Source organism: Malaclemys terrapin, chromosome 9, assembly GCF_027887155.1.
Source record: "Malaclemys terrapin pileata isolate rMalTer1 chromosome 9, rMalTer1.hap1, whole genome shotgun sequence".
Taxonomy (NCBI): domain Eukaryota; kingdom Metazoa; phylum Chordata; order Testudines; family Emydidae; genus Malaclemys; species Malaclemys terrapin.
In genome coordinates this window covers 97,568,016-97,580,724 of record NC_071513.1, presented here as the reverse complement: position 1 = coordinate 97,580,724, position 12,709 = coordinate 97,568,016, and the positions used below count along the sequence as shown (strand labels likewise).

The 12,709-nt window shown below is 43.8% G+C and overlaps 1 protein-coding gene across 4 annotated transcripts in view; it reads left to right on the top strand.

The window, feature by feature from the left end:
• Positions 1 to 5,496: 5,496 nt before the first annotated feature.
• Positions 5,497 to 12,709, top strand: part of MCF2L2 (MCF.2 cell line derived transforming sequence-like 2) — a 319,504-nt gene continuing 312,291 nt past the window's right edge. For all 4 annotated transcript variants that reach the window (XM_054039914.1, XM_054039913.1, XM_054039916.1 and 1 more), the window contains exon 1: positions 5,497 to 5,576. In XM_054039914.1, the coding sequence (XP_053895889.1) occupies positions 5,498 to 5,576 (79 nt within the window). In that variant the 5' untranslated portion in view covers position 5,497. The remainder of the gene's footprint in view (positions 5,577 to 12,709) is intronic.

The window sequence follows — 12,709 nt, the reverse complement described above, 5'->3', positions numbered from 1 at the left end:
AAGAGATGGGCGTGGGGTTTTTGAAAAACTGAAGGTGAATAAAAAGGTTTATATAGAATTAAAAAAAAGAAGAAGAAGAAAACAGGTTTATTTAGATTTTAGCTTTTGTGTGCTGAAAACCAAGATTTTTTAGCAATATGGTAGTGCAGGAGACCAGACAGTGATACTGACTGGTCACTTTTCAATGTTCAAGCTGAGGGAAGTGCAAACAGTGAATGAATGGTATAAACCATGGTGAAAAGTATTGTTATGCTGGCGGTTTGGTGAAACCTCATTTAAGCTGGTGGGCGTAATACCTGTCGTTCATTCAGGATATATGTAAGAAGTAGTTTAACTCCTTTTGAAATAAAATAGATTAAACCAGAAGAGCCACTGCCTAAAACACAGGTCACACACAAGGTGGATCAGGAGCTGAGTTACGTGGGCAGAGGGGTTTCACTTGGGACTCAGTACAAATGCAGAGAGCTAGGTATTGTTTGGTGGAGCTGTGTATGCGTGTGAGGAGAAGCAGCCAGAAACAACACAGAAGCAGATAGAGGAGGTATCAAAAAGCCAAAGACAGCCAAAGAACCACTTGTAGCATGACCCTGAGAGAAAGCTAGCAGAGAGCTTTTGGGGTAGCGTCCTGGCTCAAAAAAGGCTTGGAATATTGAGTAATGAAACTTTCTCTTGTTGGTTGATTTTTACTGCAGTCAGGGAAATAGGACTTTGTGTGCATTCTTTGTAAATAAATAGGATTGCATCAAAGAAATGGCTGACTCATCATCCATTTCTCCCCCTAACAGAAACAACCTGTAAAACCCTGGACATTGGCTAACCGGTCAGGTCAAAATTATTTAGTTCTTGTAGTGGCCACAATGTGGCGGGTGCTTCCCAGACAGACTAGAAGGCCCAGTCCCTGACCTGAGGAGCTAACAGTCTATAGATAGAGGTTGGGGGAATAGGTACAACATATAGGTAGTTAATTAATAAATTATTCTATTATCCATCTTGCCGTGATTGGTCATCTGAGGGTACCAAATCTCCAGGAGGGACTAGAATGCAGAGGGGGTAGTGGCTTTGTTCAGGAAAGGCATTCCATGCATATGGGGGTATTTGCAGAGAAGCCAACAAATGGTCAGATGAGCCTACTAATGGAGGGGCATAGTTACATAGGGCTTTGAAAGTGGCAACAGGAACTTGACCTTCTGTGAAGGAGGGGGAACTGATGGAGGGATGAATCTAAATAAATTGATTTTTAAAAATTTTCCAGTTTCAATACTCTAAATTATTATTAGTGATACAGGTAAGGATATGTATATGTGTGTGTGAGAGAGAGGTCCCTTTAAAATGTTGGTAGCCAGCTAGGTGCTAGAAAGCAAGGCCTTGTTAGAATAAATTGAGTGAGTCCATTCGCCTTAAGTGTTTGATGGAGGTATTTAAAATGTTTCACCAAAATGATGAGAATCCCAGCTGACCTGTAGAGCTGCCAACCCTTCAGGATTGTCCTAGAGTCTCCAAGAATTAAAGATTAAACTTTAATTTAAGATTATGTCATGTGATGAAACCTTCAGGGATATGTCCAACCAAAATTGGCAACCCTAGTGACCTGCAGGTCAAAATCATTTACAAACCCATCTGGTGAGGCCATACGAGTTTGTAAATCTTTCTTGTGTGCAAAGTGTAATTTATTGGTACATTATTTACTAAATCTGGTTACAATGCTTTGGCCTCATCTGTTTCATTCTAGAGCTAATAGATAATTGTTAATGGATCAGGCTATCATTGGATGGAGAAATCAAATTCTTTTGCCTCTTGGACATCATTTTATCAGCCGAGTTGTCCAGATTATAAAATTCTGTTCCACTATATAAACAAAACAGGCCAGGTTCTGATCTCATTTCCACAGGTATAAATCTAGACTATCCACTTCAACGGAATTACTCCAGATTTGCACAGGTGTATCCAAAATCAAGAATCTGGTTCATTGACCAATAACCTAAGAGCAAAATCTATATTAATCTTTCTCTTCCTACACTCTTCAATCTGTTTTTCTGAAATCTAGGAAATTTACATTGGTATATAGTGTTTCCATTAAAGGTATAATGGGGGTGGAGAAACCCTACCCCGGTGGATTGCTAGCCAGTACAGGGATTGTCTCTGTGTGTTTGTATAGCATCTAGCACAAGAGTGGCCTAGCCTCAGTCGGGCATCTACTCACAACTATAATACAAATCATCATAATGGACACTGCTAAACCATCCTTTCCAGAGAAGACTTTTATCCCATAGAGGGAGAGTCCGTGTTTTTTGGTGCGGAAGGGTTCAATCCCCCTGACCAACCCAAGGATGGAGATAGTTACTGTCATGACTTCTGACTCCTCTCTGGTCTCTCTCAATGCAGCCCCTCAGGTTTCAGGCCCCGTGCCTTCACCCCTCCTGGCATGGAGTCCTATGATGCTGCCACTCTTAGACCAGGCCCTGATCTACAGTACCTTGTGGACCACCCATGTTTATCTATCAGGTCTGACTGGGTACGTTATTGCTATTCTTCCCTTTGGGAGCTGTGACCAGTGAACAATACAGTGCCCAGACAGCCCTCTCAAACCCAAGTATTGTTTAATCTTAACAGTGGGAACAAAGCAGAACATAAGAGTAAAAGGATTTTAAACCAATGAAAGGTCTACACACAAGTCTGTCTTACCTAAGTGCTTCTACATTGTGAAGGGAGCCTAGGAAGGCCTGGTTTCTTCAGACACCCTGGTGGGTGTTTTTGGCTGTCAGTCTGTTCTCCCAAACAGGTCCTTGACAACTGTGTCTCCTCCCTGCTTGATGGAGTCCTTTTAAAACTAGTCAGGAATCAGGACCTTTGTTCTCCTCAGTTTCCCGGGCTTGGACCGTGCTGCCCAAAACCAGTTTGGTGAGCTCCATAGGGGGTTGGAGATAGGACATGAAGGCAAATGGCTCCTGCATTAAGTGTTGGCAAATGGGTAGCTAAGCTATCTTGAGCCGTTGTCTGGGTCCCTGCTTGTTTCTCCAACACCTTGCTATTAAAATAACCCAACATATTCATAGAGCAAATATCCCAATAACCACATCAACAAGACACTATTCATAGATTATTACAGAGCACCCCACTTCTGCCACAGTTACAGAAATTCCATTAGCAGAGACAGGGCCTTCTTACCTGTATGCAAAACCCCTAGCAACACTGTAGCTGCTGTGCAAATGAAGACATCAAATAAACATGAATGGTTTTGTAATCTGACATATATGCTCAGGTAGATGTATTTCATTGCTCCCAATGTTTCAAGTGGCTAAAACAGGCCCTGTTCCTGGCGTGGGTGGGATGCCTGGGGGTTGGAAGGTCCAAAGAGGGGGAGCTGAAGAGCGAGCGAGCCCACCCCATGCTCACCCTGTATCAGGAACTCCTGCAGTTCCTGTCCCCCCAGGTTGTGACCCCACTTAATCAGATGTGGCCTGGCTGCCTCCCCATCCAGGGGGGCCGGCCAAAGCTGATCGGCAATGCGACCCTGTGCACCAGCAGGGGCCAGGTAACGGTTGCAATGCCCACAGCAGGGAGCCGAGCCCAGCCAGCCCTGGGGGACAGGAGCTACTTCGACAGGACAGGGGGGCTTGGGGATCAAATCAGGACAGCCCTGCGAAACCCAAGACAGTTGGGAGATCTGGTAGGTGGCAGCTGATATTGGCACATTTTACCTACATGCAGTTTGCAAAGAGGTGGGTCCAAACAAAAACCCTGGATCCAAATAACCCTGAGTTTGGGGAAAATCTGGAATGTGATCTGCAGCCCCACCTTGTGAGTGGGACCCATCTCTAGGAAACACATTCCATTTTTTCCATCTTTAATTAGCTAATAAATTTGGACTCAGCTGTCCCATTTTCCCAGTAAAATTCCATTTACATTGATCTCTAGGCAGGCTTTGAAGGAGGAAAATGTACTGATTGGAAGGGGAGGGAGTCCTAACTTCCCTGCACAGACTTTGTATTGCCTGCAGCAGGGGGATCATGTTTTGTGGCTTTTGGGCCATTGCGTCCCCTTTTTACTCCTCTCGGTGAGCAGCTGGGATCCATAACCAGAAATGGCTGAAGGCTTCTCTATCCATTACTGCAGCTCTAAAGGGCAGCTAGACACTCAGGAGGCTCATTATCGTCCACCACCAGACAGCTTCTTTGCCCTTGCACCCTCTAGAGGTCTCAGCTCTGCTTCTGGACCTAAGATGCTGGCCCCCTGTAGGCACCAGTTTGGTTTATTTACACCAGCTAATGCCTATATAGGTAGAACCCTGCAAATCCGTGGATATCCGCTTTATATCTACGGATGCGGATATCTGCAGATCAGATGTGGATACACATTTTGTACCTGTGCAGGGCTCTACCTACATGTGGAACAGTAGATGCTGGCAAAACACAGCCTGCAAGTCCCAGGATGGGGGATAACATTACACTGCCATCAGAAGAGCAAATGTAAATACTCCCCCGGTGTTTTATATTTATTTCGCATGTGAAGTGGCTTCTCCATTGTAAACTGGTATTTCACATCTTTCTTTCTTTCTTAACCCAGGGCCTTTTGAGATTAACCTCCCACACCCCAGGGAAAATTCCCTGAGCAGAGAATAACATTGGGCTGGTTTGGATCAATGGAGGATTTTGGTAGGAAAAGCCAAGGCATAGGGCTTGTCAATATCACCTCGCAGGAGGGCGGGGTAGGGGCTGAGTTTCTGCCCCCTGTCCTCACCTGGTGCTTTGTTCACTCTCTACAATGGTGAAGGTGCCTTTAAAAATCCTGCCAAACCCAAGGGCTGAGTAATGTTCGGATCCATAGCATGATCTCACGTTTTAAACAGCTCACCGCACCTCTCTCTTTGTCCAATGTTTCCTGCAGAGACGTGATGAGGATTTTAACATACTCCCTAGGCTCAGTGTGTGTGCGCTTTAAGGTCAACCAAGCATGAGACTTAAAATGGACATACATCTCTCCCTGCCAAAGGTAGAGAGGGTGGGGGCAGAGAAGCGCCAGTGGCTCTCAGTCTCCTCCCAGCCACGCCTGAGAAAGGAGAGAGCTGACCTCAGGCTGCAATGGTGTGATTTCCCTTTGCAAGCGCCACTCCTCTTTACAATATTCCATAGCTCCAGGATTTTTTCCTGACTCAACGCATTATCATCCCCAAGCCTCCCCGAAGGCAGGTATCTCGCTGCTGATTTGTCTCTTTATTCCTTGCCTCATTCTCAAGAGGGGGGGAAAAACCCAGAAGCAATTAACTCTGCTTTTTTTATTTTGTTACCTTTCATGTAAAAGAACTTTTGTTAGGCGGTTATTCCCACGCATGCAGGGTTGCAAAGTGCAGGAGCTGGCCAGTGCCCAGGAGATGTAAGGAGCTTGGAAGAATCCCACCCTGGGAGTGGTACTTGCTTTGTGTTTGTGTGTGTGTGTGTAGCCTCCCACTCCAGTTGCCTTTTATTTATTTATTTTTTATGCTGTGCAGTGCTTCTGTGAAATGCTTTTTTGGTTAAAAGAAGAAGAGATGTCACATCAGGAGCTAACCCAGCGACTGGCTACAGTCATCACTCATGTGGGTAAGGTATCTTTTCTTCCCCCTACCTTTTGCATGGATTTTGGGCTCACTTCTCTTCACCTCCTCCACAGGCTGGAAGGCGAGGTGACATGCACCTTGCGGGGGATTTCGGAGCAATCAGTGAATTGCAAAAATCCTGCCATCAAAAAATCTTTTGGTTAATGCATTTGTCCAGTGTGCAATTCTTTGGCCTTTTTAAAAACAAATGCATGTGTGCATATTGTGAATTGAATTGCATTACATCTACACGGATAGTAATGTCTGCAGATGAAATGTTATAGGGGCTGGGTTAGGGGCTCTCTATAAAATGCATCGTGCTAGTCTTCACAGCGCTATCTTGTGAAACTAAAATTGCAGCCAGTTAAAGTGTATTTCTGTATTTTTACGGTCAGTGCTGTTTGAAGGGTTCTGGAAGACCGTAGGGCAGTTGGATGAGAGCTGTCTTCGATCCCAGGTGCCTGGTAGTTTTTCTTTTGTTAATCTTTGAGGGATTAATAATCCTGTGATGCACTGAACCTTGGGCACTCTGCGTTAGGCGGCGGCGGTGGTGGTTTGACCTGCTATCCAGGTGTTGACAATGACGAGCACGCAAGTGCAAGAAACTGCCTATTAACTACTTCACCTGCAATGTTTCAAAACATGAATTTTATCTGATGAAAATAATCAAGTTAATAAGACAGTGGAGTATGCTTTTTGTACCCTTATCTTGAGGCATACCATTGAGTAAAAGCTGATTGTGACTGTTAAACTAGGTGAAGAGAACATTTTTTTTTAATTGACTAGGCATGGAGGCATATTTTTATAGCTGTCAATTTCTGTAATGGATTATGTATTATGAATGCAAAGGACACTGAAAGCACATTTAATCTGTATAATATCTGTGCTAAAATATGGTGGTTTCAAAGCATGGCTTTCAAGTAATGTACAATAACACTTTAAATTCAGATATTTCTGTGTATTCGTTGACCCTACTTGTAGAAGCTAAATGGTTGTTGGTGGGCATGTGCCGATTATTGCATTAGGCAAGTTTACATATAGAATTTATATTATTTTAAAATATTTAAATTTAAGCCCCAGTCCTGTAATGTGTTCCACATGTATGGGGCTCTGTGCCTGGCTTCATTGTGGCTTGATGGGGGTGCTAGGGTTTGGGGTTGCAGAAGAGTTTGCAGGATCAGGAATTAGACCAAGAAGACCGAGAGATGTATGTGAAAGCTACTATGTAACTGACACAAATTCAGACAATACATAATCTTACAATCAGAAAAATACAATTAAAGACTCTGGCATTAATTTTGAGGCAAATATTATTTTGTAAGGCTGGGATTTCAAAGGTGCTTATGGGATTTAAGCACTGATCAATTTCCTCCCCTCCCCCTGTCTCCTTAGGCTCACTTGAAAACCCCCATCTGCTATATTATCACTTAATTCTTCCCCCTCCCCTCACAAAAGTAGAACCTTTGATACATCTGAAGATGAATGCCAAGATTTGCTAATATGTAAATTAGAGGTATGTCAGCCTCATTTTGGGGACTTCAGAAGTGTAGGAACCTGCTTTGACCATTAATGGTAAAACTATTGCTTTGCACTTTTCATCCCAAGCCCTTAAAAAATAAAATTAAAAAAAAAAAAAAAAATTAATGGAGATGTCCTATCTCCTAGAACTGGAAGGGACCTTGATAGGTCATCAAGTCCAGCCCCCTGCCTTCACTAGCAGGACCAAGTACTGATTTTGCCCCAGATCCCTAAGTGGCCCCCTCAAGGATTGAACTCACAACCCTGGGTTTAGCAGGCCAAAGCTCAAACCACTGAGCTATCCCTCCCCCCCTTCTCAAACACTAATTAATCTTCACATGTCTCCTGACAGCTGGGGGTGTATTACCTCTATATTACCCAGGTGCAGGGAAATTCAGTGGTTTTCCCAAGTTCATGCAGCAGCTCCGTGCTAGTGGGAGAATAAAACTCAGATTTCTAAACCTTGCTCTGAGTACTAGAGCTAAATTCTCTGCTTCTGAATAGTTCAGGGCATGGAAATCTGAGCTGAATGTTTCCATAGAGAGTGCAAATTTTAGATAAAATAATGTAACCAAAATATAGTTGTACAAAAATGGAAGTGATCAAAAAACAGAATCCATCTTTTTTTAAAAAACTTTTTTCATAACCCTCTGATGCACTGTTTTTTCTGAATATCGTATTCTAATGTGAGTCATGTTAGCTGAATCAGCAGCCGCTTATTAAATCAAAAAGTCCTTTTATATGGCAATGGTTGTGGGCAATCTCAGTGCACTGAGAACCTCTCAAAGCTCTGAGAACTTTCCATCCCATGCAAGAGCAGGACAGCTACTATTATGAATACATTTAATCGTATTTGCTACTTCTGTAGCATCTTTCATCCCCAAAATACCCAAAGCACTATTCACACTTGTTGACACTCAACTCCAGTACAACACAGCTACTTCTGGGGTGGAAATACAGCACTCAACCAGCACAATAGTGAGAAGTGGCGGAAGAGGAAACTTGGATATGAGCTAGCTCCTTCTACTTACAAAAAGTACCATGGGATCTTTAATGTCCAGGCAAAGTAGACAAGACCTCAGCTTTTACATGTCTCATATAGGAGTGTCACATGCATATGGAACTAGGAACATAGAGAACAGGACTGGAAGGGATTTCCTATGTCATTGAGTCCTGTCCCTGCTATCACAGGAAATCCCATCCTGTAATCCCCTTCATGAATTTATTAAGCTCCATCTTAAAACTAGTAGGTTTTTTGCCCCTATAACTTGTATTGGAAGGCTGTTTCAGAACCATACTCCTCGCTGATGGTTAGAAGTTGTCTCCTACCTGGAAATCGGCTTATCTGCCTTGAAAGTCTCCTAGGATCTAAGTGTTGGTTCCAGGGCCGCTGTGTTTCCAAACACAAGCCCTGATTCTTCTGTGAGCTCCATGCAGTTGGCCCTGTACCTGCACAGAGTCAATCCATTAAAGCCCATTGCAGGATCAGTGCCCAAATATTTAGGGCACAGTGACTAGTTTTACCTCTGCACATACTCTTTTGGTGACCTGATTTGGTGACCCCACAGACCAGATGCCTGATTCTGTGTTTGTTTTGTTTAGCTCCAGTGTGCTTTCTCTAATTTCAGTGGCGTTACTCTTGCTCTAAACTGGTGTTGATGAGAACAAAAAGGGGCCCAAGGTTACTAGAACTGGTGCACTCTGTATATTTTCTTCTAGCATTTCTCCTTAGGGTTCAGAGAGCACTGGAAATGTCACCAGAGCTCATTGCAGAAATTGTTTCAAGAACAGATATAGATTTAAAAATTTCCTTGAGCGACACTTGTGACCTTGCAAGATTGTGTTCCTTGGGTAGATGGGTGAGAAGCTGTTTGTTCTGATGGAGAGAAGAACCCACGCTTGGGGTCTGGGGCTGACAGCGGCTGTGTCTTTGTGTGGGAATTCTTTCACTTTTCCAGCTTGCAAAACCCACAGGAATAAACCTCCATGCCCCCACAATCCCACCCACGCCTGGCAGTTTGTTCCCAGCTCTGCTGTGAATGGAAAAAGCTTTCTGGGCATTGGTATGCAGATGGGCACACCCACCAAGTGTCCCACTTTTGTGACAAGATGTTAGTCTTTAAAATGACTTCTGTAATGAGGCGAGGCCACCAGGACAGATGTCAGCAGCTTAACCAGGAAGCAACTGAACTCGTACCCTATGGTTCCATTAAACCCCTCTACACCATAGGGGCTTGGTTTACAGAGCTGCTGATCATCCACCGCACCCTTGGACTTCAGGTGAGGTGGTGGGGTGCTCATCGCCTCTGAAAATGAGCCGCTTTGTTAGCGTCTCATGTAGTGGAAGCACTGATCTAAAACCTTAACATGTGTACAACCCGCTACCTAAACTATACATGAAATTTAAAAAAAAAAAAGGACCTACATTTATATCGCAGGTTTCATCCGCAGTCTCAGGGTGCTTTACAAATATTAATTGTACCCTCTCATGGCTCAGTGAAGTAAACATTATCCATTTTATAGATGGGGAAACTGAGGCTCAGAGTGGTGACGTAACTTATCTGAGGTTATCCTGAGAGTCAGTGGCAGAGCCAGGAACAGAACTGAGATCCCCGGACTCCCAGGCCTATGAATTCACCACAGGATGTCAATTCCTGTCCCCTGGGTTCCATCCCTGCCAAAGGGCAGTTGGGTGAAATTTGGCTGTAGCATAAGGCCATGCAATGCTACAGTATAGGACAGGAAGTGAAGGAGGATACTGCATCCATTTGAATGTGCAGGAGGAAATTAGGTCAGCGGAATGTAATAACCCAAGATGGAATTTGGCTGAGATTGATTATTTCATTTTGCACATACTGGTGTCACTATCTGTCTTGTGGTAATTTCACAGCACTTATCTTAATATATATATATATCACAGCTCTGCGTAGAGCATAGTAACATTGCTAATCTGTGTCCGGTGTACAGCACTCTTAATGTTAACTTCTTAAGCAATCTTCCTTAAACATACTGTATCAGATTGAGTGAGCCCTTTGTTACTCCTGTGCAAATGCATCCCCACTGAAGTCAAGTCAAAGAAAACCACAATGTCCATGGATCGTTCTCCCCTTAGTCTCGGAGACTACTTCAGAGCATTCATCCAATTCAGGATCTCATTTCAAGTATGTTTATTTGGATCTGTTCTAGACCCGGTGAGCAAATAGTGATGACTGACCTTTTTGCATCAGCCAGAAAGCATCGGTTTTCGTCACCTTGCTCTCTGATGCAGACAGAGGGCGTGTCCTTTGTTCCATTGCCCATGAAGAGGGATAATAGAAATCTGCAAAGAAATGTTTGCTAAATCTGCAGGGGTTTTCCTGCAAAATCTGCAAAAATGTGGGGGAGATTTTTATTCCCAGATCAGTCACTCTTTGTTTTCTCCTATTGTGCTTCTTTGGCCTGTTTAATTGCAAAATCAGATTAACTCATTATAAGACAGAAGGGGAGCTATTAAAAAGATATTCACTGGCTTTTTAAAAACTGAACAGTAAGCAAAGCTTGCAAACATAACCAGTGTAGCTAATAAAATCTGCAGATGCTTGTTTTGTATTTCCCAAAATGTACAGATTCATGGGACTTTAAATAACACCTTGTACTTCAAAGAAACAAATGCACTTTATACATTTTGTTGAGTCACTCTTGGAAATAAAGAACATGTGGAACTGTCGAAAACTATGGATCTGGAATGGTGTTCTGGGTTCTTCTCCATACCTACCCAAGATACTTGTACGTAGGGTCCTACCAAATTCATGGCCATGAAAAATGCGTCACGAACTGTGAAACCTTGTCTCCTCTTGTGAAATTTTGATTTTTGTGTGTGTGTGTGCTTTTACCCTATACTATACAGATTTTATGGGCGAGACCAGTGTTTCTAAAATTGGGGGTCTTGACCCCAAAAGGGAGTTGCAAGGGGGTCACAAAATTATTTTAGGGGGGTCGTGTTATTGTCTCCCTTACTTCTGTGCTGCCTTCAGAGCTGGGAGGCCAGAGAGCAGCGGCCGTTGGCCAGGTACCCAGCTCTGAAGGCAGCACCCTGCCAGCAGCAGCGCAGAAGTAAGGGTGGCAATACCATACTGTGCCACCCCTACTTCTGCGCTGCTGCCTTCAGAGCTGGGTGGCCGGAGAGTGGCGGCTGCTGATTGAGGGCCCAGCTCTCCAGACAGCAGCACAAAAGTAAGGGTAGCAGTACCGCAAACCCTTCACCCCTAAAATAACCTTGTAATTTCCCCCCATCACTACCCCCACACACAACTTCTTGTGGGTCAGGACCCCTACAATTACAACACCGAGAAATTTCAGGTTTAAATATCTGAAATTTATTATTTTAAAAATCCTATGACGGTGACATTGACCAAAATGGACCATGGTCATTTTGACTCATAATGTAGGGGGGGAATAAAGAGGCTAACCGGCTTCCAGAACCAGCGGAAATGGTAACTGCAGCATGTTGTCTCCATCTCCTGCCACACGAACAAGGAGGCATTCAATGACATTAAAAGGTGGCAGATTCAAACCCAACAAAAGTAAATGCTTTTTCATGCAGCGTGCGATAGACTGCAGAACTCAGGGCCCTAGGAAACTGAGGCCAAGAACTTCACAACCACCACTCTGGATATTCTTATTATGAATTGTGTTACTGTAACTCTTAGGAATTCCAAACATGGTGTAGCCTGTAAAGATGCTGCTTGTTTATGTTCTATAAGTAGCCCCAAAAATCTATTGGCTAAAAATAGGCTTGACGCTAGTCAAGCAAGGCATGGTAAAATATGGGGCATTATAAAAAGGGTAGAACGCTGATTTTTAGATTAGAGGTGCCTATCTGCCATCAAGGAACCATTAGAGAGGGTTTTACCCACTCCCCTCATATAGGGACTGATCATCCCTAAATGCCTCATTCCTTATTTTAACCATATAATTGGGATCACATACAGCAAAGATGACAATAGACCAGGACTGCATTATGCTAGGTGCTGTACAAACACCGAACAGATGGGGGCAGATTATACTCTACTTTCCTCTAAAGCATCTGGCATTGCCCCTGGCAGAGACCGGATACTGAACTGGATGGACCTTGGATCTGATCCAGTCTGGCAAGGCCCATCTTCCTATTTCTATAGACCTCACATTGTATTCGCAATAGCACACACTCTGTCTCTCCCCCCTTTTCCGGCCAATAGCAGAAATAGTTGATTAGTTTCTGGGTGTTTTTGTTTCTGTGGCTGAGTGGGTGTTTGTTGGTGTGTGAAGCAATTACTGAGGGAAAGCTAAATGGCAGAGCTGAGTCTTGCAATTAGTCCTGGTGATGCTCATAGTCTTTTCTCTCTCTCCTGGGTCAATGAGCTGAATACGCTGGTCCCTGTGTAAGTTCTGCCTCCCAGACTTAGACACCTTCCTCTAATTGATCATGGTTTCATTTTCCCGGCGGCATGTAGGCTGTCAGGGAGGTTGTGGGTTCATAAGGAGAGGTGATCACTCAGGTAGTCGGGGCCAATCCAATAGAAATATCTGAATGAATGAAAGGAAGGATCACGAATTACACTCTGTGCTCAGTGGGGAGCTGGCACAGACATCCGAGCACTA